The sequence below is a fragment of the Bacillus rossius genome, chromosome 1, assembly GCF_032445375.1.
Source record: "Bacillus rossius redtenbacheri isolate Brsri chromosome 1, Brsri_v3, whole genome shotgun sequence".
In the NCBI taxonomy this organism is placed as follows: domain Eukaryota; kingdom Metazoa; phylum Arthropoda; class Insecta; order Phasmatodea; family Bacillidae; genus Bacillus; species Bacillus rossius.
In genome coordinates this window covers 283,610,827-283,636,883 of record NC_086330.1, presented here as the reverse complement: position 1 = coordinate 283,636,883, position 26,057 = coordinate 283,610,827, and the positions used below count along the sequence as shown (strand labels likewise).

The 26,057-nt window shown below is 34.9% G+C and overlaps 2 protein-coding genes across 2 annotated transcripts in view; both read right to left on the bottom strand.

Moving 5' to 3' along the window:
• Positions 1–1,238, bottom strand: part of LOC134527668 (tropomodulin) — a 268,206-nt gene extending 266,968 nt beyond the window's left edge. Inside the window, exon 1 of the mRNA XM_063360545.1 lies at positions 1,039–1,238. Within this exon, the coding sequence (XP_063216615.1) occupies positions 1,039–1,122 (84 nt within the window). The 5' untranslated portion in view covers positions 1,123–1,238. The remainder of the gene's footprint in view (positions 1–1,038) is intronic.
• A 2,702-nt stretch (positions 1,239–3,940) lies between these two features.
• LOC134527666 (methylthioribose-1-phosphate isomerase) overlaps positions 3,941–26,057 on the bottom strand; it is a 51,137-nt gene continuing 29,020 nt past the window's right edge. The window contains exons 5-6 of the mRNA XM_063360540.1: positions 17,664–17,820; positions 3,941–15,926 (exon numbers count right to left, since the gene is read on the bottom strand). Coding sequence (XP_063216610.1) covers positions 15,817–15,926; positions 17,664–17,820 — 267 coding nt within the window. The 3' untranslated portion in view covers positions 3,941–15,816. The remainder of the gene's footprint in view (positions 15,927–17,663; positions 17,821–26,057) is intronic.

The window sequence follows — 26,057 nt, the reverse complement described above, 5'->3', positions numbered from 1 at the left end:
AACTACTACATTATCGATACGTACCTACTTCAAAATGATACCTGTGTTTCGTAAAATACGATCGGTATAGGCCTATACTGCATTTATTTGTTGAGACTTCCTTACGAAGACGTTCAAATAATAACTTTTTCAATTGAATTTGTTAATTCCAGTGAAATAAAAAGTGAAAATGTTACGAATCATTAAATTACATACTTCAAAGTTCTGTCTCACATTACCTACAAAACGCTTAGGAAAGTAGTGGCGATTCTTCAACGGGAGGTAAGCGTTCGCGAGTACACAGATTCGTTTACTTGCATACTGGCATACTTCACTTCCACTTCGGACAGCCTTTGTGATGTCACTTTCAGGGACAAGGTTGTAACAACTAGGTACATATACATACTTAAATAAGTAGGGCCTATATAGGTTCATCAGGCAGATTCGGGCACTGCAATAACGGCCAAACAGAGAATAAGTGGTCATGATGAAAACGTTTATAAACTACTCGAGACATGCAATAACGCAGACACATACTGTTAAATAACGTTTTCTACGTACCTACTCGTTAATAAATTACGAAAGACGTAAAAAAAAAAAAAAAAAAAAAAAAAAAAAAAAAAAAAAAAACAACGCAAGCATCGGCAAACGTTTACCGTTTCGCGTTTCAGCATGTGTTTCTGCTTTCTATATCCGGTATTTTTTGAAGATGCGGAAGCAATCTGCATCAAAAAAGTCTACGATTTTCGTTTTATAAAATATCCACTTATTAAAAGATCTTTCAAATTTCTTAAATTAAATTGTTTAAGAATTTTACACGTTTCGTGGAAAATATTATTTATTAGTTAATGTAAAGTAGCCCAACGAATTAATTTGTTCCTACATTTTCTAGTTTCAAGTTGTAGTGTTGGTGATGTCTTGCGACTTGCGTTTTTTTTTTTTTAAATTATAAACGCAGTTTTCTTGAGTTTGTTGCGAAGTTTAGACACCAAGCCTTAACAGCACAACAATAGCAGTAAAACAGATGTTTGGTCGTGGAAGTGGGGTTGATTTACTAACCTCTTCGATCTTGTAGCTGGTCCGGCGAACGGTCTTCCTCCGGACCACATCTCCCTCGTAGGTCTCTTCCACCGTCGCTTCCATGCCGCTCGACTCTTCCAACTTTGCGCGCGAGTGCAGCTCAGGCGGTCGACACGAACGGGGTGTTCTATCTTCCTTGCGGTGCGTGTCCTTCCCTCCGGGATTCGGCGCGCGAACTGGCTGCCATTGGCGGACCGAGACCGCCCCGTTGCACGGCCGGCGAGTCTGACAAGATTCACTGACTCTCGACCAGTCCCGAACACACCCGAACACCGCTCGCTCGGGAATTCGTTTATTTTCACTACAGGTATTTCATAGTTTGTTTTAAATGTCTGTTATCTAAACTAACAAACATTCATTTAAGTTGCGATCATCTACACATGCAAAAACATTCTCTCAGGGAGTAAAAAATTAACGAATTTTTACAAGAATCTTATTTATGAATAAGAGTTAACTTTACTTACGTATTAAATTTTACAACAACAAAAATAATAAAAAAAGAAAAATCTTAAAATGCAGTAACTCCGATTATTCAAGCGTATGACTCGGGGTCTATGAATCTAGGGTTTTTTTCTGGGTGGCCGTTGCGCGCGCCCTCCTAGCGGCCGCGCCGGGTAACTACGTGGCGCAGCCGCGCGGAACCATTCACAAAGCGGTATTTATAGTTGGAGAGATGGCAGTAGTACTTAGCTGCGGGGACACGCACGCAAGGGCGTAGCACTGGCCATGTGCTGCCTACAAGCCTCCATACCGCGTTATTATTTCACCTCGAAACAAACCTTCATCCCTTAAGAGGATAAGAAAAGTCGCATCGTGCTTGAATGACGAGAATATAAAAAACAATAATAGAATCCCAATGACCTGACAGAATTCGATGGGGTCTGTTTTGTTGGCTGGATATTTTCACTACGGAGACCTGAATGTACAGGAATAGTCAATACAATGTAAAGTTTTTTTTTCAAAAATAAAATTTGCAAACCATTATTCATAATATTAAACTTAAAAAAAAAGGCTGTAAAATTTAACAAATTTTTTAAGAAAATACTCAATAGAAAAAATTTTGAACGAAAAATATATTACAATGTTGAACTAATTATAGTTCATTAAAACATTCTATTATGCAATTGTAAAATAAAACAATTAAAATATATTTCTTTCTAAGACTTTGTTACTCTAAAAGGTTTTTATTGTGATTTAACTAATTTTACAGCTAACATTTTATTTTCATATTAATTTTTTGGTTTCAACTAATTGATTTTTTTAAAAATCTATGTAATGTTTTGACTATTTCTGTACATTCAGGTCTCCATGATAAAAATATATAGCCGAAAAAATGAGCCCCGTTGAATTCAATGTTGTTCCGATTCTATTATTGATTTTATATTCTCATTATTAATGCACAATGTGACCTTTTCCATCCTTTGAGATCCTGCCTACCTGAGCACACATACGGGGTGCAGAAATCCATAAAAATAACACTGCTGAATATATCAGAGTGGAGTATGTTTACAAAAAGCATTTTAGAATATGCTAAGGGTGAATGAGTAGGTCTGTTTCTGTATTTAGTTTTTCAAAATAAATAAGGAGAAAAAGGTTCAAATGTGTATTTTGAGAATAACCTCAGTATAGATTTTGGAAAGCACTCATGGGTCTTGCATTACACCCTTATCTTCATTTCTCTGCCATTTAATGTTATGGTTACCGAAAAAATTTCATAGTTGCCCAATGCACAACCAGAAGACTGCATGCCAGTTAACAGCCTTGTGTGCAGAGGCGATACTGTGCTAGAAGCACCAGCGAGCATTGCGCTCACTAACAAATACACCCCTAGCTAGACGGGCCCCCTAATAGAGTTCTCTGGGGTTCCAAGCCAGCGTTGTTTGGTAGGGTAGTCTCACATGCAAAAGAAACAATAGTTTTATACAAACTGAACAAAATTCAGGGTCTTTTTACAGGATTTTTTTTTTAGAAAACTATGGCCTAATCTGCTACGGTTCAGTTTTGAAGTTGTTATTCAACAATTAACTGAAAATCATGCACAAAGTTAAGTGATTTCCTATTTAAAATAATTATCTTAAATACTTTATTTATTCTCTGCAATCAACCACTTATTCACCTCAATTTCAAAGGTGTATTATCATTTCGTGAAAGCTCTTTAGACCTTAAATGGTATTTAAGATAAATTATTTCTTTGTAACCAAAGATTATCAGTTGAGTTCACTCACTGTGTATACACTATATAATCTTTCGACCAACTACAACTGGGAAAAAAAACATCTAGCTGTGATGCATGGTGTATTATTGGACTTTGACTGCCTCATTCTAGTGTACGTATTTTACATTATCCCAGATTTTGTGTATTATGAAAAGACAAAGAAATTATTGTAGTTCTAATTTACCACTTAATAAATATACCTAACATTCCTTGAGAGTTTATACTGTAAGCATGTTCAGAAGTACAACTTAAGGCTTTACAACGATGTGACTAAATGTTGTTCAATACTATGAAACACATCTAGTGTTAAATTTTTTTTGTCATATTTGAAAATTTTTATTACAAATTTAAATATGTTATTCCCTGAGATACAATATCTCTTAACTTTCAAACAGATTACAAAGCCAATAGTTTCTCATGTTCACACAGGAATACATGAAATATTCATCATTATTTATCAATTCACGAATTATGGCCAAAACCCATCTCCTGGTCTTGAGAGTTTAATCAATTTTACAAACACCATTCATTGCATCTTAATCATTATACAAATATTGTTAAAACATATGTGATAAAAACTTTTTTAATCACAAACCTGCTTTTTTTTATATTTTCCACTCAATATTTTTTTATGAGTTAGAGGTATTTAGAGAATAATAAATATGCTTAGTCAGCAATAGCACATTGACACATTTATTTCTTTGCTGTCAAACCATTACAATCAATAGATAAAAATCCCAAACTACACTACTTATGAAAATAAGTATATACAAAAATGACACTAACTGCTAGCTAGCAGTATTGCAATAAAGTTACTGAAATGATTTTTTTTTAGCTTAGCTCCAGTAGTTCAGCTTCCTTACACTGCATTGCAGTTACCTGCAACTGGCATCACTTTGCAATATTACCACTCTTGAAAAGTGACATACCTATGTAGCTTGTTACTTCATTCTGATTTAATTTGCTGTTTAAATGACAAATATACCTCATTACTAACCTAAATTCTATGTAAATGAAGTGAAAACTGCTGTAGGGTACTACAGTAGAGTCCCGCTCATCCAAACATGTTTAAGGTAAAAAAAAAAAAATTAAAAAAAAAAAAAATAAAAAAAACTTTTTTTAATTTAAAATTATTTATGTCATTTTGAACATATCATCAATTTTTTTATAGTGATTTTGTGCTTGTAAAAGAGTTATGTGATAACCTAATGTTTATAGAGACGTATTAGTACACATGTTGCATTACTGCAATGATTCAGCTAATCTAACAGTACAGTAATCTGAACAGTATCAGCCTCAATTAGTTTGGGTTAGCGGGACTTCACTGAAGTTACATACATAAAACAAAAGTCTCTCACACGAACATTCGTCTTTTGATTCAGTAAATTTTATAAAAAGTGTTAAAACTGGGCGGAACTTTGTTATAACATTTGTGAAGTGATTTAGGAGTGTCAACCATAGAGGCAAGAAGTCACCGCTTGGGTATATACAATCTTTGCCATATTGATGGTTTAAATCAAAATGAGAAAGACATCCACCTCCTTTCCCACCTGGATAGAAAAACATTTATGGTTGTATTAAAGTTTAAACCCAATTCCTTACTTTGTTTAGCAATTCTCTCTTAATGATGGCTTTTTTTGATAATTTTTTTAGCAAGTTCCTTCAAGATATTAAACAAATTTTAAGCAATGGCATTCATACAGCTATTATTTGTTTTGCTAATCAATTGTAAGCAGCCAGGGGCACTTTTAGCTTCAGGATAGACACCCACACCATACTAATACTTTAATGTTTTCAAGCTTATGTGTATAAAATAACTTTATGAGCAGGTTCAAATTAAGGTAAGTTATTAAACAGTAAAATGTTATAACTTATAACAGTGTTCCAATATAATATTCTGATGTTACAACACATAATCTGAATCACAGATATAAAAGAAAGAAAATGTAGCAAATTATATAATAACTTTAATTAAAACTAATTTACTTGTTTTAATATAACAATCAAAGGACTTTTTGGGAGAGAAAAAAAAGGTTAATAATGTCTGTCTATGAAAGTTAGACAAAAATTTCTTTCCCAGTAACACAAAACATAGATATCAAAAAAGTGGGATACCGACGCAAAGTTAAATGAGCAAAAATTATTTATTGTTTTTTTTTAAAGCTTATTTATTTATAATTAGAAGAATATACTTTTAGAACTAAAATTAAAAACAGTTATTAAAAACATAAAAGATAAAACACTTTTATTAATTCAGATGAACTCAACTTTTCATTTTTACCTCACATCTTAATCTCTAAATGACCAAGAAGTTTTTTAATTAAAGACACTGTTGAATACCCCTCTAAAATAATAGTACGTAAACTTTAAAAATAAAAATTAAAACAAGTCTAACACAAAAAATTAAATTCACAAGTACTTTTCAATATAATATTGAGTGTCACTGATAACTCATTGTGTACAGTTCAAAAAAAATCCTTCAGACATACTACTGTATAACCAAATAAGATTAAAACACGAACCATTATAATTATAATGCTAACATACACAAACATATTTTTAACAGTGTTGCATTTTCACTACAGAGCAATTGAATGTAAGTACAAGGACATTCGGTAACAAATAGAAAAACACCTTTTTGAAATATAGAAAGTGATTACCATCAGATTGATTTTGGCACAAATGTTTACCTATTGTGGACAGGTACATGTAAATTGACTTTTTTTTTTATCAATAACTTCCATCAATACTTAATTACTAACAACCATATGTACATGTAGGCACTTAGAACGGCAGAATGAATTTTGTCAGCAACATCGGGAACACCAGCACTGTATTTACCCAAATAAGTCGCACACAATTTTTCGTAACATGTGTACTACAAAATCATGGTGCGCGTCTCAATCAAAACTTGAAAACACTGCACGATAGCGCTGCACAGCCGAAGATCCATAAAGCTCCTAGGTCAACCTGCTGTTACTTATCAGACCAAGGATACATTGCACATGGTTTGTGAGTGTGTGAATCGGTGTGAAAGTTGTTGCAATAATTACCAAAGGTTTATGGTTGCAATCCTTTATGGTTGCTGGGAAACTTAAAATAATTAAACACGCTGAAGAAATGGTAAATTTTACAGTCTGAAAAAATAAACATGGTTCTATTTGCAAAAATTGGTAAATAGCTTATTCTAGACTACAAATGTGTTTGTTCACATTCTAAATATTTGAAAACGCAGCTTATTCGAGAAAATACATTTCGAGACTGCCTACAGCCCTACCAATTTTATTTGAAATTTTGGTCGTATCACAGATTTAAGGTTTTGGTTATTGTTTAAGAAGCCACCACACAGTAACACCTGCAAGGCATGCAGAAATTCTATAGATCAACTCTTTATTTTCCGTTGCGGTGTCTATCTACGAGGAACTTTACATGTGTAAGTATCAATTTCACAAAGCATTTTTTTTCCAGAGTAGAAAAGCTTGGTTAATAGATAAAAATTGTAAAATTGTCGAAAATAAATTTTAAATTACTAAGGAATATTTTACTAAGCAATAATAATTAATTTGTTCAAGTAACCAATTTATATGCATAACATATGAAAGCCAAGAAATAAAAAAAATTTACATCTGATTTTAAGTACAATAATTACACATACAAAAAAATATGGGCACCCATCAATTTATTATTTAAATTTTCTCATTTGTTCAGTCTTTGCAGTTGTTGTGAATGCATAACATAGGCCTAGTTTCAGGACTATGAAAATTTCTCAAAATATACAAATAATTGTTTTTAAACACCATACAAGTAATATAACATAAACTAGTTAATTTTTAAAGCTGATAAAAATAATATAACAAAACATTTTGTAACTTTTTTATATTATAATCTTCATTTGTATCTTACTGTTTATCTTCTGATTTACTATTATCACTTCAATCACAAACTTGTGATGGGTGCAAATATTTGGCTCTTCTGCGATAATCTTTGAAATACATAGAACTGTGGCGGAGTTTCAAGCATGCATTTTCATTGTAATACATTTTTTTTAACAAACTGCTTCAAAAACTTTCAAAAACCAACTTTTGAATACTTTCTATTTATTTTAATTTTATAAGGAACTAATTTATAAAAAAAATTCCACCCTAATGGCATGATTTACAAACTTAATAGTACTTTGTTGGTTAATTGAAAAAAAGTTTAAATGCTTGGAACAAATAAATGTATAACCTCCCACTAACTTGAATGTAATGTTACGTACACAAAACTAGAAGATAATGGGACACTTACCATACACACGTACAACTTCTCTTTATACAAAAATATTAACAAGAAAAAAGATTAATTAAAACTTTGTGAATTTATTTCAAACCTGACTTGCCACTCGCCTGTCAAATACTAAAATGGCTATACATAATTTAATGGGTAGAAACCTAGGCGATAAATATTACTTAGTTTAGTTCAGCACTTTGTCTCATAAAGTATGGTAAATGTATTTTGTGCATTTATAAGATCTCAATAAATAATATTTTTGTCTTGTCTGGGGATGGACTATGACTTAAAACTTGAACCCAGTCAAGCAGTAGCTTGGGTTCACCTTGCCCCCAAAGTCAAGTTCTCTTTACTAAACTCTATATTTATCAAGGGGGAGGGAGAGGAATCAAAAGAAGCCATCTTGGTTTCAACATTTTTTATACAATGAACAATTTCCATTGTTCAATTTCCAAAATGGTTTCGTTAAATCATAGTACCGTGTTTTATTGCATAATCGTCACACTGTTATTTTAGGGCAACAAAATTAAGAAAAAAAATATTCTAGCACAAAAATTGCATGATTTTTTGGTCCCCCTGTTAGATTCGGAGCGCTCTGAGTAAGTAGTAAACATGACCTTGCCAAACATCACAGGACAAAGCAATGTGCAGCAATTGGTTTTAAAGTTGCTGTCAGGCAGTGTGGTAGTTATAACGGGAAAATACAGTAATTAAATGACATTAAAATTGGTTTAAGATGTACTTGCACAACGTGATTTCCCATCCAATATGGTCAAATGTTTCGGTCCTGCCATTTACTACATAAGATGTATGTACATTATATTTTTTTTTTTAATGTAAGATGTTACCAATAAAATTCTTTTCCATATAAAACTATGTATTTTAAAGTTTAAATCCATTATTCATTAGGATATCACAGCTTATTTATTTAAATAAGAAATACGAAATTGCCAGATGTGTAAATTTTCTTTTAAAGATGTTTTCAAATGTTATAACCTTTAAGTGTTCATCATCACTGTGCAGTGCGTATAATAATGTAGTCAGTGCTAGTTGGGATAATTCATGTTTGGTAAGTTGATGCCCGTATAGTATGCCGCACGTAGTCGAATATCAATATTGATAGCTCACTAATTGCATTCAATGTGTGCTCTGTCTAGTGCCGAGTAAACTACATTTGATAGCTTGCAGTATTTCATGGATAGTGTGTACTATGATGAAAGTTATGGGTAAACTACTTAAGTTCTTGCTCATGTTCAGGTCACGTTTTTCATTTTTCTATTTTAAGTTAAACAAAATTTGTTTTTGTTGCATGTCTAATTGTCTAGTTAATTTAAATTGTTTGGCATAATTTAATATACTCTGCTTTACAATAAAATGTCTCTTTATCCTTCCCCCTTAAAACTAGACACAATAAAACCTCATTAATAAGAACCCTGGAAAGTGGAAATATAAACCTCTCATCAATATAAAATGTTTTCTCAGTCCCTAGAAATGACATAGGATTTACAATGCTAAGCAGTTTGCTTGATACAAAATATGGTTATTGTGTAATAGGAAGTTGTGTTTGCCCCACTGGTAAACAATTCCATGTATATATGAATGTTTAATAGAAATAACACAGGATGATAAAAAAAAGTGAAGTTTAACCTAAAATAATCCTCTTGCCATCTCCTCAGTTCAGTGTGAAATGGAGAAAACAGCTAACATGATACATATTCATCTGGATAGGTATGTGTAACTGTGAATCTCAACTTTTTCCCTCACCAAACAAACAAAATTTAAAATTTTTCGTTATCCATACAATTATTTAAACTTGGGTGGCTGCAAGTAGAAGAATCTAGGTGTAGAAAAAATAAAGATAAAGGTGACATGGCTAGTTTTCAACATATCCCAGTCATATTCTGGGAGAACAAACTAATACTATTGTAGGAACAAACTGGACTTTGGCACTGTACATTAAATAAATAAACTTTTACGAGCAAGCGTATTACAACATGGCCGCCACAGGTAGCTAATCCATTTCCAACACATCACAGGCTGACCAGAGGAAGAAGAAAATTTTCACAGATATGAAAATAGAGTTTTGCATTGAGCCCGTATTCCAACTACACAGCAAATTTTGTATACAAATTTTGAGGTGAATGTGATTTGTGCTTTGTTAATTCAAGTATTGTAATTTACAATCTTTTCTTTTATTAAACCTTCTACAAGTGCTAAATGTCAAAAGAAATGAAGTTAATAAAAAAAAATTCTGTAATTGGTACAAAAGCTATTAAATAAATAAAGTATAATGTTAGCGAACAGCTTTCAATGCATCAAAAATATTTTAAAAAAAATTAATAAAATTATTTATTTTTTAAACTTTAAGATATGTTAACACAAAACAGCCTCTAGTAAAACTAATGGTTTTCTTTTGAAAGTTTAAATGTTCATGATTCATATTTATTACTTTTTAGGGAAAGGCATAAAAAATTCTTGAATACCATTAAAAAACTAGTATTTAAAAATTAGATTGTATAAAAAGTACTTAAAGAAAAATATTGGAGATAATGTAGTAAATTCACACATTAAAGCATGACAACTCTGAAGTATACTACATCTAGGTTTTTTTTTTTTCTCTTTTCATATATCTTGTAAACTGTTCCCCAAGATATAGTACTTTTAACATTTTAATGTGTAATTAAGTAAATAAAATAACAATATGTACTGATTTGGGAAACTTATGTGTGAATGGTAAATTTTCATTGCGAATCAAAGTGCGAAACAAATAATAACTGTTTGTGCAAAGTTGAACTGAATTCTAATAGTTACTTTTCACAAGCAAAACAATTTCTCTAAAAACTTTTCTTGTAAATTTAATTTTATTCACCCCGCCCCCCAAATAATAAAGTACGTAAAGATTCTCCTCACAAAAAAAAATGCAGCTTTACTTTCATTATATTTAATAACATGAAACAAACAATTTTAAAAAAAATTTAATTTTTTGAATGAGCACATACTCTATTAGGAAAATACCAAAACTGCAACAGTAATTAATAACTCCACAGATGAATTAAGTCTAATAATATTTGTTATTTTCTCATCCAAATCAAGTATACTCCCAAACAAATTTAAAACTATCGATAACTGCAAAACGTGTATAGTGTTATAGTAGAATGAATACTAATAGTAAATTTTTCAAAATTCAATATGTGTACTTTACCAATCAATGAAACACATATTAACATTCTTTTGTGGCAAATTACACCATTAAAGCTTCTAAGATCCCCACAAAACTGTTGTTACGAACATCATGACGCAAATCATATTGAAGAAGAAGAAAGAAAAAACTGAAATGAAACGTTATTAGACTCAAGGAATAGGAAAACGTATAAACAAATATACAATACATGAGTGGTCACAAATTAGACATAATTAATTGCGTTTTATGTTTTTTTTATGTTGAAGGTTGCATTATATTTGGAGAACAGATACTATAGAGTAAATAATAAATTATAATATTGCTGTGTACTCTATGAATAATTTATTAAAACAGTACAGTAAAATCATAGTTACATAACCTACCACTGGGGCATTTGAAATACTGTTGCATCTATCGCATTGTGCGACATAATCACCAATGTCTGTGGAAAAATTCCATATTGCACTACCGTGTTTTCTTGCATAATCGTTGCACATTTTATACTAAAATCAAGTTTGAAAAGTAGGGGTGGGACAATTATGCGGAATTTTTTTTTTTGTTAGGTAAAGTTATTCATAAAAACAAAACCGTTCATGAAAAGTACTTTTATTTAAAAAAAAAATAATGGTGGAGTATACAAGAGCATGTCAAACAATTTATATTAATAATTCATGCAACAAAAATTTTTCTTCAACTTTAAATAGAAAAACCAAATCTATGGCCCGAAATATATGACGTGAACTAACGCGTAAGCTATCATTGTAGTACACATTTACCACGAAAGAGTGCGGGCCATCAAATGTAGTTAACTCGGCACTCGACAGAGAGCGTGCGTTGCATGCAATCGGCGAGATATCGATATTAGACTACATGTGTGCACTCTAAACGGGAAGCAACATAACCAAACATGAATGATGCTAACTAGCACTGGCTACAGTTTTATAAGCGGTACACAGCGGCAACGTAGACGAACAGATAAAGGTTATAACTAGTGTTGGGCCGATTCCAAAAATACACCGATTCCGATTCCATTTTCGATTCTTAAATTAAAGAGTCGATTCTTCGAATCCGATTCCTTAATTTTTATCTGACAATGTTCAACAGAGTAATATACTCAGGAAAAAAAAAGGTTGTTTATGATTTTAAAAATGTAATTGCATTGTGTTTCATTTTCTGTGCAGAAATTAACATTATATACAGCTTATATAATGTTAAAAAGTATATTCATTACCATCAAGTTACGCTATCTTGAATTTCTAGCACAATTTGGCCTTTTAACCTTGCATATAGTTAGACGAAACACGTGTTCAAACACTGCCAATAATCAAAAATGTCTTATGACATAAATTGTAAATAATGTTATAACTTAACCAACTTTAGATACCTTACATTAATTAATTGTAAAAAAAAAAGAGGTTTGTATGGTTAGGTTAAGAATTTTATTTAGAGCACAACTAAATAATGATCCAAATAAAATGACAATATAACCTCGTTTATACATATTTCAAGGGACCAGGGCGAAAAAAATAAAAAGAGGGAAATGTAAAAATAAAATTTTATTATCTCATTATGATGGATATGACAAGAAACAAATATGCACCACACTAAAATAAAATGTCAGATGCTTACGTTTTAATATATTACCTAGAACTTAATTATCTCACTTGGTGAAAAGAATAAGTCCATCCAGTCTTGCAGTTCTTCACAACCGTAAAGAGAAAATAAATTTTCGGTTCTTAAGTAAGAAAGTTCTGTGCATGATTTAGCATCTCAAAATTTTCACATTTTATGGTGAGATTTAAACTCTTCAAATAATCGCGTGTTAACATTTAATTCATTTCAGAAATTTATCGGAAACAATTCTGTTAAACTAACACAACTACTACTTTCAAAAGATTGTTTATGTTTGGTAATAAAAATTTACGAACGTTTCAGCACCAATGTTTGGAAATTCAGATTAGCCAACTGCCTTTCCAAAATATATCTAACGTTAAACGAGCATCGCTGAAGACGCACAAGAACGCCGATTTACAGCAATTTGGTTATGTTGCTTTTAAACTTATTTTAATTCTTTAAAGTTTAAAGTGCAGAGATGTGAAACATCTTAATTTTCACGTTCACGTCACCAAAGATTTGGTTCATGGCCGTATGGTTTACCATGGCAGGTATCACAAACAATAAAAAAAATTAGGTTGTTTACAATGGCAAATGTAGCTGCCATGATCAAATAGTTAACGTTTACATTATTTTACTTGCTGTTTACATTTACATAATTTTCTTTTAACATTTATAGTTTTGTCTAATTATTTTTGAAGGTTTACTATTAAATGCAGTGCTGCTGCAACGTAATTTCCGTAAAATGCTTTCGCTTAAAGCGGGAAAGTAGATACCGCATTTGTACTGTAAGGAAAATGGCGGTGCAAGTAAATAAATACGTTAATCACAGTAATTCGTAAATCAGTAACGTAAAAAAAGATTGTATTATGTAGTTTAAAAATTTTATTTGCATGCATTTTAATATTTTCTTACGTTGCCCAGGAGATGTATTTTGCAAACTTAAAAACAATGCAGGAATCGGTCATGGTCGATTCCAAAACCATTGTATTCTGAATCCCACGATAATACTGGAATTGGTGGAACCGACCGATTCCGGAATCGGAATCGACCCATCACTAGTTATAACGTTTAAAAACGCCTTTAAAAGAAAATTAACACATCAGACAGCTTCCTATTTCCGTTAATTAAATAAGTAAAATAGTTCATTTCCGAATAAATATCAGACTTATACTTTAAAATACACAGTTTTATACGAAAAAGATACCTACACAAAGCGCTCAGAATCTAATAGCGGGACCAAAAACATCATGCGACGTTTACGCGAGAAGTTTTTTTATCAAAATTTTGAAACCCTAAAATATGGGTGTGACGATTATGCGAGTGCGACGATTATGCGATAAAAGAGGGTACATACTTCTTTTACATCTGGAGGTACTACTTTTGTTTATGATGATCCCTTTGCAATTTTATCAATTTGTAATTTGTTATAAAAAAATTAATAAAACCAATGACAAGCAACACAATGCTGTAAATAAGTTATGTAACACTTTAGATTTATCGATTATGGCGTCACGCTCATGCAAGAGGTTTATCTTCCAAACTTAACCAAAAATAAATTGAACATGCGATGTGAAGACTTAAATTATAGTACAAAGCTTTGTTTAATATAGTAGTTCATATCATTTCGAAGTATTATTGAATAATAAATAAAATTAAAATTAAAATGTACTAATAAAACTTCGCACATACCTACTCGACCTAGATTTGAATTCAAGGGGTACATTCGAGATACTGTTGGTGGGTGATTCAAGTTTAAGATTTGGATTACAAAAATCAAGATCTGACCAACTCCAATATTTTTCTTAAAATACTTTTCCTAGAATCACAAATCTATCACGAACTTAAAACAACATAAAATCAAGAAGTTTTTGTTGTAGATACAACAAAAGATAGTTTGGCCAGCTATATCCTTAAGTATTTTGCCAACTGGACCACACACTATTTAAAATCTGGTAGCCTGTCCTCACCAGTGGCCATGATCACACCTGCATCATTGAACCAAGTTCGTTGCTGCAAGCCCAAACATGCTCGGCACCTCCAAACTTTAGTAAGTACTTTATACAACTCAAGGGAAATTTCTGACAAAATTAAGTGGAAACTTTTTAATATAAAAATTCTAGAACATTCAGTCTTACATTTGGATCCCTTGTGGGGGATGAGCAGGATGTCTATGAATACCTAGTGAACCAATTTTCATACTTTAAAAAACCGTCACTAATTTTTTTTTAATACATGGTCAGTTTACATATATTACAGCCCCTAGCCCCCCCCCCTCCCCACCAAAAAAATACAGCTATTTTTTGTGCCAATTTTTACGTTCAAAAGCTAAAAACCCCTTTGGAGATATTTCTAAACAATTTAAGTGGACAGTCTTTAACTATATATTTTAGTAAATGTGCGAATATAAACTGAAGTGAAATGTCGATAAACAAAAAGCAAGCTAGCAAAATGCTATCAGTAGGGACAAGATTATATGGTGGATTACGATAAAACAGAATAATTCGGAAAAGCATATCTATACATAATATAACACCGAAATGCACATTAATACACCATAATGCACCAAAATGCAATCGAAAGTACAAAATAATCAGAATTTTTAGTAAAAAATCTAACTCAAGACATAAAAAAAACTGATTTCTTTCAGTGCATTAAACTCGAGAAATGTAACATATTTAGCATGAAAGTTGTACCAAATTAACGTAGAAAACAGATAGAATTTTTTTTTTATCTGTTTATCTATTATTTGTAACTCATTTTTACAGTACAGGATTGGTACATTTTTCAAACACACAATTAATAGCAGACTAATTTTCATTGTTGCAAGTAGTTAGAAATATTTATTACAAATTATTACATTGTAAAAGAGCATCATGTTATCAGTTACAATAAACTGTTTTGGTGAATTAAGTTTTATGGAACATTAAGTTTCATATTTGTTTAATATGCAATCAATAGAATTAATAAAAAATAAAAAACAATAACACCTAAATATCCCGTTTTAAAAATGAAATAAGCCTAAAAATTGAACCATAAAATCTTGTCCCAAGCTATAAGTTTCAAGACATCCAGCATTACTACAGTTTATCCAGTAACTCTCATGACCAGTCCTTTAGTTTCATTGCTTTTCGAGTTTTTTGGTACCCTTAGACACTGTGTAGGGAGGAGGGAAATTAGTCTCCACATAAAAACTGTTTTCATGACCAGAGATTTTGAAAAGGGTTTTATCACTCCTGGATCCTCATGACTAGAATACGAAACAATCTGTTCAAAGTGTGCTGCAATACGGAAACAATGCCCTCATGTAAAACCTTAAAAATGTTTATGGCCTGGCAGTCAAGTAGTTCATAAAATGTTCAGAGTTGCGTTACGATGGAAATAAAATAAAAAACCTGCACACAAATCCATGGTTTAGGCACGTGCTTCTTCAGTTGTATATGTACACTCGGCAGGAACTGTTGTCCATTTTTGACCGCTAGACGTATTTCTGTAACTCGTTAGGCTTGTATACCCCTCTCTCCGTGATGATGGCGGTTATGAGAGGTGCGGGCGTTACATCAAAGGCTGGATTCCAACAGCCAATCCCTGAAAAAAAAAAAAAAATGGAATGCATGCTTAACACATCTTCGACATTGAGATCATAAAAGCCAGAAGACCAGGAAGATAGTGATGTGAATGGGGCAGCACAGAATGCAATTAGTGAGGGGGAAACGAGAGTACCCAGACAAAACACATATTCGAGGTCATCTATTAATAGATGCTTCCAACAGAAAACTTCTTACTATGGAGATTGTCTTAACATCAAAATTATTTTATAATCAAGGGTGTTTTATGTCAAATGTCATAAGAGACCATGAGAAGTAATGAGTAGAGACAAGATTTTATGTTTTTGTTTTAAGCCTATTTTGTTTTTAAAACATGATACTTCTGTGTTATTGTTTTAATTGTTCATGAATTATGTTTAAAAAAATAGCATATTATTCAACAAATATGACACATGTTTCATGATACTTATTTCATCAAACTAGTGTCAGATACATGATTCACTTTTATAATATAATAACATGATACTTCTGTGTTATTGTTTTAATTGTTCATGAATTATGTTTAAAAAATAGCATATTATTCAACAAATATGACACATGTTTCATGATACTTATTTCATCAAAATAGTGTCAGATACATGATTCACTTTTATAATATAATAATTTGTAATAAGCATGTCTAGGAAAGAACAGAGGAACAATAAAATTAAATAGTATTTACGTAACATTTCCGTGTTAGAAAAATGACCCAACAAGGAAAATAAATTTTTTTCCTGTCTATTTAGTATACACATTTTGGTACAAATATTATGCTAAATACATTACAATTAATTATTTTTATGCATTAGATTAGATTTTTGGATTCAAATTACGTTTTGACTAAAAATACTAATTTATTTAACGATTTTAGTTAGATTCCAGTGCTTTATGGTGTATTAACTTGTGTTAAGGTTGTTACGTGGTGTAGTGTTAATTAGGTTTTATTGCAATTTGCCATATAATCTTGTCCCTAATAATGAGATATGAATGAACCACTGACGAACTGATAGAGTGGCTGAGGGAAACGAGACTATCCCAAGGAAACTCGCCTGCTGACTGCAACATCCGGCATGGTCCTCCCTTACGAAAAGTGCAAGTTTGACCCCAAAACGAATTAAACTTGGTTCGCATCTGCAGGAGGCAAGCGGACTGATCACTAGGCTTCTGTGAATAGTTTTTTTTTTTTAAATTAGAAACTAATTTCAAATAAAATATAAAATTATTCATGAATATTTAAATATTTCAAATCAAATGTAAACATGTTAAGATACTTTCTGTTTCACACCTCACGAAGTCCAAGAATGATTATTGATGCCAAATTAGTAAAATGGAAATAAGAGAAATATGTATGGAACCATAATAGAATGGAGTAAAATTCAAAAATATAAAATTTCAAGTTTGAAAATTGTTTTGTTGGTCAAACTTACAATATTTATTAAAAACCGATTATTTATAATAATTTTAATCATAATCACAGATTATTTGTTACATACAAAAATAAGTATGAACGATGTTGAAGAAAACAAATCCAAATTTCTCAATAAAAGTCTTGGCTTTTTACACGTTACACTTTTTTAATTTAATTTTTTAATGTGAATGAGTCCCAATAAGTCCCATTTGGTGTATTTATTGTAAAATATAATAAAAAAATTATCCAAGTATACAGAATAATTTTGAAATACTCGCAGTCGCCTACTGACTACTAGGTCACAGTTATCGTATGCAGAGGTGGGCCCACCTGGTGCTGCGATCCTGTGCTCCCCTATGTGCGTCATCTCGTGGTCTGGCCGCTCTTCGATCACGATGTACTCCCCGCTTGGGATGCTCGTGTCGATGGACGTGAACGGCGCTGCCACGTAGAACGGCACGTTGTGGTGACGGGCGACCACCGCGATCTGCCAGCAGTTCACAAGCTAAGTCACGACAGGCTACAGCTGGTCCCAAACAAAATTATTTTAAGGGGGTAGTCACAGGCCACAAAAATACGAAGAAAATAAAGTGTTACCTGCAATTATTTCAATGAAATAATTTTGCTAGTGACAAAATTTGCTGTAGTGTAGAACTTCCTACAGTTCAGATGCTAAGAGTTCTATCTTAAATACTTTCTCTATTATTTGCAAAAAAAGTGTTGTTCCATCCTAACTTCAAAGACATAAACTAGCCTTGGGAAGCACTTCAGACCATAAGTTGTGCAGTTTGTTGTTTGAATTCAGATGCAGCCTGTATAACATCTAGTAGTCTAGTACAAACTGCACTTTTGATGAGTACACATTTTGGGGCCAGATTCACTAACTACTTCTTGACTCCTGTGTAATGACCAGGTGCCCGATGTTTTCGCATAACTAAGAGTGATTAATAATTGTAGGACTTGTGTTCTTGCACAGTATTTACATGTGACCACAGTAAGTTGCCACAACTACTTAGCACTATCCTGATTTGACACTCTCTCCTCCAATCCATTCTTCTAAGGATACTGTTTCTTTTATTCAGATGGAATTATTCATGAATATCAATATTGTTTAATCAAATTTTAGCATAGAGAAAATATTTTTTCACACCTTACAGGAATCCGAGAAAAGTTAATCCGATATACAGTTAAATAAAAAAGCGAAAAATATATAATATTTTATCCTCTAATTGTCACACATTTTATACTAAAATAAAGTTTGAAAAGTAGGGTTGTGACTTTTATATAAAAAATATTTATTGTGTTAGGTAAAATTATTCTTAAAAACAAAAGCTATTCATGCAAAGTACGTTTATTTACAAAGTAGAGTATACAAAAGCACACCATATGTTTGGGCATAGTGCTAGAATGTGTGGTGGTTTGGATATTTGAATTTGGCGCCATCGATCGTGAGTGCGCCACTGTGGCGGCCATCTTGTTCAGCAGTGCCATCTGTAAATAGTTTCGTCAGTCTTTTACCGTTTCTCCGCGTTGCTGGGCGTCATGCAGCTAAACTATTAGTTTCAATTCAGTTTTATGAACATTTTTTGGTCCTCCGGGCCGGATATCTGTATGTTTGAGCCAGTTTATTCGGTGGATCGCATAAACAACGTAAAAGCCATTCAGATATCGGTCTTCTTTGTTCAAAAATAGACATGTGCAGTACCGTTACGAATCGCGTGCGTGACTTTATCCGGGACTATAGTGTTGTGCTATCAAGGAAATATCAGTGTATACGCAAACACTGTATTATTTGAGCTCATAAATGTACTTTACGTAATTTTGATTGCGTGCAAGCAATTATAGGCAACACATGTGGTTTTAGGTTAGGCCTAGGTTACCTATCTTGCATTGGTTCGTGTATTGCCGGTGCGTCCGAACGTCTGCAAGACCGTTACTTAAAATGTCAAATCAAGCCAAAACGCGCTTGCGCCTCGTTAAGTGCCGCATTACATGACTTCTGACGCTCGCCGACGAAGTCGAGCGCAACCCGAGTCGCGCGGGACTTTTCAAGGCCACGTGTACCGATTTACACCAATTGAAGAAAGACTTTGAAGAAAATCACATGCAACTTGCTATTCAAGCTACAGAGACCGAGTCGTTAGTGGAATCTGAAGCCAGCGAAAGGGAACTTGAGGAATTTGATGAAGCCTACTATAGGATACAGGAAGTATTTAACAAGATCACTGTTAACGAAACAGGCCAGAACAAACAACGCAATCAAATTGCCAAGACATCTTCGAACGTTAAGTTTCCGAAGCTGCAGTTGCCAGAATTCAAGGGTCTCTTGACTGACTGGCCCACATTTTATGACCTTTTCACATCCTTGGTGCATAATAATGAGGGCCTGTCAGATGTGGAGAAACACCAATACCTTCTTACATCACTATCAGGTGAGCCATTTAATCTAATAAAGACACTCCCACTGTCTAAGGAAAATTATATTCTGGCATGGCAAACTTTGGTAGATAGGTATCACAATGTCCGGGCAATTGCAAACATGCATTGGGACAAGATTGTGCAACTTCCTCGTCTGTCAATTGTTACGCCTGACAAACTGAGAAATATGGTAGATGTTCTAAAGGAGAATCTGGGTGCCTTGAAAGTTCTCAAGTTGTCTGTTACTGAATGGAGCTTTGTGTTACTGAATCTAATGTTACCAAAGCTTGATCCAGATACAAGAAATCAGTTTGAAATAGCACACAAAAATGTTCAAATGCCCACATTTAATCAATTGTTAGAGTTCGTGGAGCTGCAGTCTAAGGCCCTGATGATGTCAAATCACACTCCAGCTGTAGTGCCTGCCGCACGCCCTTTTCCAAAGAGGTCACTGCCTCAAAACCCAAATTTTAAATCCTCATTTCTAGTGACAGCAGAAGCAGAGCCCTGTAGTGCCTGTGGAGACATGCATGGACTTCACAAGTGCCCTGTTTTTACGGGTCAGTCAAGCGATGACAGGATAGAGTTTGTACGTAGGAAGATGCTGTGTTTTAACTGCTTACAAGGTCACAGAGTGAAGGATTGTAGGTCAAGAAGAAACTGTTGTCACTGCGGCAGGAGACACCATTCTCTCCTTCACACTGCGGTTCCCAATCAAGAAGTGAAACTACCTGCAGGTGAATCCATCCAAGAGATTACTATGCCACAAGCAAGTCACAAGGAGGATGCTGCGACAGTGGTATCACTAACTTCTTCAACTGCAGTTTCAACCACTGTCGTTCTAGGTACTGCTATGGTATGAGTCCAGGATGCAAGTGGAATGCTGCAAAATGTTAGAGTACTACTCGATTCAGGATCGCAGAGCTCATTTATTACCGAAGAATGTGTTTATAGGTTGGGGCTAAAGTGTCGAAGGGCTAAGGTTCCTGTTGTGGGTCTGGCTCACTCTGTTGTTGTTGCTAACAGTGGTGCAGTTACTTGTTTTCTAACATCATGTAAGGGCGTAGGAACTGGCGTTGTTACTGATGCTTTAGTGTTGAAGAACATAGCTGCCAATTTACCCACCATTCCCCTTCCCCACCATGTGAGAGACATGTATCGACATCTGGAACTAGCGGACCCATCTTTTGATACTCCAGGAGCAATTGATATCCTTCTTGGTGCTGATGTATATCCAGACGTGTTTGATGGTGGGCGGTACCAGCCTTCGAAGGGAGTTCCCGTAGCGTTGCACAGTATATTTGGTTGGGTTATTATGGGTAAGGTGACTCAGGTTGCAGATACTTCCAGTAGTGGTGTTGTCTCAATGTATGCGTCATCGGATACAGCCCTAACAGATACCATCCGCAAGTTCTGGGAGACCGAGGAGTTACCATCTGTCCAGCATTCCAGCCTAGAAGACACAAAATGTGAGAATCATTTTGTTGAGACTCACTCACGAAACCTCGAAGGAAGATTTGTACTGAGACTACCATTTAAGGAGAGAGACCCAGATTTAGGAGATACACGTAGTCGTGCAGTTAAGAGGTTACGTCAGTTGGAATCCAGACTACATCACCAACCGGAAGCCTATACCGAATATTGCAAGTTCCTCCGTGAATATGAGCAACTGGGGCACATGCATTGTCTAGATAATGCAACTGGTCAGGAACGTCGTTACTACATCCCTCATCACTATGTGTGCAAGGAATCCAGCTCAACAACAAAGTTACGAGTTGTGTTTGATGCCTCAACTCGCTCCACTTCAGGGAAGTCACTCAATGATGTTTGGATGACTGGACCCAAGCTTCAAAATGACATCGTGGACATAATCACTCACTTCCGTCTTCACCGTGTGGTATTAACTACAGACATCTGCAAAATGTATCGTCAGGTTCTCGTGTATCCAGACGATGCACCATACCAGGTAATTCTGTGGAGGGAGAAACCTGACCAACCAATACGTGAATTCCAACTTGACACTGTCACTTACGGAGTCTCAGCTGCTCCATTTATGGCGATGAGAGCCTTATAGCAACTTGCAATGGAAGAGGGTCCTCGGTATCCGATGGCAGCAAGGGTTGTGATGGATGACGTGTTTGTAGATGACATTGTGACTGGTGCAGCATCAGTCACGGAAGCTCTCGCGTTACAGCAAGAATTAATAAATCTCCTGAAACAAGGTGGTTTTGAACAAAGAAAATGGTCCAGTAATAGTAAAGCAGTTTTGGATGCAGTTCCAGAAGATCACCGGGAGAGTCCACTTAGTTTTCATGGTAGCAATGAAGTTATTAAGGTACTTGGTCTTCAATGGGATTGGAAGGCAGATGTTTTCTCATATCATGTTCAGCATGCTAGTGCAACAGTCACCAAGAGAACCATCCTTTCAGAAATTGCTAGGTTATATGATCCGCTAGGGTGGATTACTCCAGTCATCATTCGAGCCAAAATCTTTCTCCAAAGGCTTTGGTTACTGGGAGTTTCTTGCGACGACACCCCACCACTAGACTTAGTTGCTGATTGGCAGGTTTTCATTGGCCAGTTGGATGTCCTAAGCAAGCTGTCCGTACCTCGTCTTGTTTCTGCACCACAGTCTGAATACCAGCTCCATGGTTTTAGTGATGCATCCAATGAAGGTTACGCAGCTGTTGTGTATTTACGGACTTCTAGCCACGGTGAAACAAAATCACATTTGCTTCTCGCCAAGTCACGTCACCACTGAAGACCATCACACTTCCGCGACTTGAATTGCAGGCTGCACTCTTGCTTATCAAATTGATTGAATCACTGATCACAACACTGTCCAAGTGAATCCATATAAGTTGCATTTATGCATGGTGTGACTCGACCGTAGTGCTTGCTTGGATTAAGATTCTGCCACATCGGCTGAAAACATTTGTGGCGAACAGAGTTTCTCGTATTCAGGAGAGCAAGGTTCCGGTTCACTGGAGACATGTTTCCTCTGCTGAAAATGCTGCAGACTGTGCATCAAGAGGACTCTCACCCAAGGAGCTTCTAACACACCCACTTTGGTGGACTGGGCCAGGTTGGTTGACAGCAGAGGTGGATTTATGGCTCAGTCAAGGATATACCAGTTCAGAGGAAGGTAAAGAGGAGTTGAAGGCAATCACGCTAGTCTCATTGGTTGGTCAGTGTATACCGAACATTCTTAACATCCTTTATAGGTTTTCGTCCTGGTCACGACTGCAAAGAGTACTTGCGTACGTGTTGAGATTTGCATTAAATTTAAAGGTTTCAAGGGAGTTGCAACACACAGGTCCTCTCACTGTAGCAGAAATTGACGCTGCCAAGAAGGTGTGTTTGAAGCAGCTTCAGCAAGAGAATTTCAAATTAGAGTTTGATTGTTTGGCTGCAGCTCGCGAATGTTCTTCTGGAATTAAAAGACTACAGCCATTCATTGACGCTGATGGGATCATCCGTGTAGGTGGACGCCTGCAGAATTCACATGTATCCTATGAAATGAAACATCAAGTCCTGCTTCCCAAAAGGAGTTTTGTGACAGAAATGATTATTGACTACTATCATGTCTTACACCTTCATGCTGGCCCCAGTGCCACACATGCTGCAATTCGGTGTGAGTACTGGATAGTGGCAGGTAGAGAAGCTGTCAAGACTAGGATACACGCCTGTGTAAAATGTTACAGATTCAGAGCCACCAATGTGCAGCCATCCATGGGAAATCTTCCACCAAGTCGAGTGCAACAAACAAGACCATTTCTGAATGTGGGTGTTGACTATGGGGGCCCTTTCCAAGTCAGGCTTTCGAATGGTCGAAACAGTCGTTCATCCAAGGCCTACCTGTGTTTATTCATATGCTTAGCAACTAAGGCAGTACACTTGGAAGTTGTTTCATCATTGAGTACCACTGCCTACTTAAATGCCTTTTTCAGATTCGTGGCTAGGCGTGGACTCTGTAAGGCTGTTTTTTCAGATTGTGGAACCAACTTCATAGGAGCACGTCGCTATTTCAATGACCTTCAAAGGTACCTGAGGAACACCTCTAACTGGCATTGTGTAGCAGACACTCTGGCTACTCGTGGGATTCAGTGGAACCTCAATCCTCCATCTGCGCCACATTTTGGAGGCCTGTGGGAGGCAAGCATCAAGTCTGCGAAGTACCATCTCAAGAGAGTCGTTGGCCAGCAGATACTCACGTTTGAAGAGCTGTCGACTTTGTTCACTCAAATTGAAGCTGTCCTCAATTCACGTCCACTCTGTGCCATTTCATCAGATCCAAATGACGTGGAGGCCCTTACGCCAGCACATTTCCTTGTTGGCACTTCTCTGACATCTCCTCCAGCTGCAGACCTCACGGAAATTCAGACCAACAGATTAGACAGATGGTAGCTGGTACAGAGTGCATCACAGCACTTCTGGCAGCGGTGGCACAAGGAATATTTGCATACTCTACAACCACGTGGCAAGTGGACCAAAAGCGAAGGTGAGCTGCAGGTTGGTGACCTTGTCCTCATCAAAGAAGACCACCTTCCACCCCTGCAGTGGCAACTCGGCCGCGTCGCAACCCTACATCCTGGTCAGGATGGTGTGTCAAGAGTAGCTACTATCAAAGAGCAGCATCGAGTGGTGAAGCGGCCAGTGATAAAATTGTGTCGGTTGCCAGTCAACTAAGAACCAGTGTAGTGAAACATAAAAAAATTTATTTTTGGTGGGCGGTATGTTTGGGCATAGTGCTAGAATGTGTGGTGGTTTGGATATTTGAATTTGGCACCATCGATCGTGAGTGCGCCACTGTGGCGGCCATCTTGTTCAGCAGTGCCATCTGTAAATAGTTTCGTCAGTCTTTTACCGTTTCTCCGCGTTGCTGGGCGTCATGCAGCTAAACTATTAGTTTCAATTCAGTTTTGTGAACACCATACAATTTAAATTAATAAGTCAAACAACAAAAACATTTTGTTCAATTTTATATAGGAAAACGAAAACCGTGGCCTGAATGTGAGCCAGAACTAACGCCTAACTATTGTCATAGTACACACACGAATAAGTGCGAGCTATCAAATGTTATTAATTCGGCAACAGACAGAGCACGCGCATTGCAAGCAATCGGCGAGCTATTGATATTGATATTAAACTACATGTGCACGCTCTATACGGGAATCAACATAACCAACCATGACTGATGCCAACTAGCACTGGCTACATTTTATAAGCAGTACACAGGGTAACGAAAACAAACAGATAAAGGTCGTTATGTTTAAAACATCTTTAAAAGAAAATTAACACATCAGATAACTTTGTATTTCTGTAAATTAAATAAGTAAGTTGTAATATCAGAATGAATATTAGATTTGAACTTTAAAATGCATCGTTATATATAGAAAAAATACATACACAAAGCGTTCGGAATCTAACAACGGGACCAAAAACATCATGCAATATTTATACGAGAATTTTTCTCTATCCAAATTTTGACGCCCTAAATTAACAGTGCGACAATTATGTGATAAAACATGGTCTACGGAACCATAACAGATTTGTAAAACAAAACTAGCACTGCATTTGCTTAAAAAAAAAAAAAAAAAAAAAAAAAAAAAAAAAAAAAAAAAACATATTGTTAATCAAACTGATTATATACAAAACAATTTAAAAACAAAGAATAAGGAATTAAAAATCATAATAACAGATTTGTCACAAGAAAACAATCTATTTATAATTTTGAATACAAGAATAAAAATTTGTCATATAATTATCTTAGCTTCATGTAGGTTACATTTTTTTTGTAAATGAGCCCCACTGCGTGTGTGTGTGCATGCGTGCATGCGTGCGTGTGTATGTCGATAGATAAAAATTTATTTGAAATTACAACACTAATATCAAATTATTAGAAATATTGAAAATAATATTATTCACAAATACCAAATACGTAGGTAGTTTTCAAATACTGGCAGACATGTACTCTCCTAGTGGCCACCCACAAGAACTAATCCAGCTTGGCTGTGCATGTGCCAGAACACCAAGCATTCTGAAATGTCAGGCACACCATCATGGATGTGGCTTTGACCCAGAAGCAAGGAGGAAATACTGTGTTTACTCAAAAATAATGCAACACCAAACTTTTGATTACGAGTTTATAAGAAAGGCTTTATGGATTGGACAATGCAATTCCAGTATAGCACTTGAAAATTATTAAATTTATTACATACTTAACAAACTATTCCTAGTACCACTTTCAGTAGTAGAGTGATTTACATGGTCTCTTTTGAAAAACCAAGCCACAGTTAGAAAACA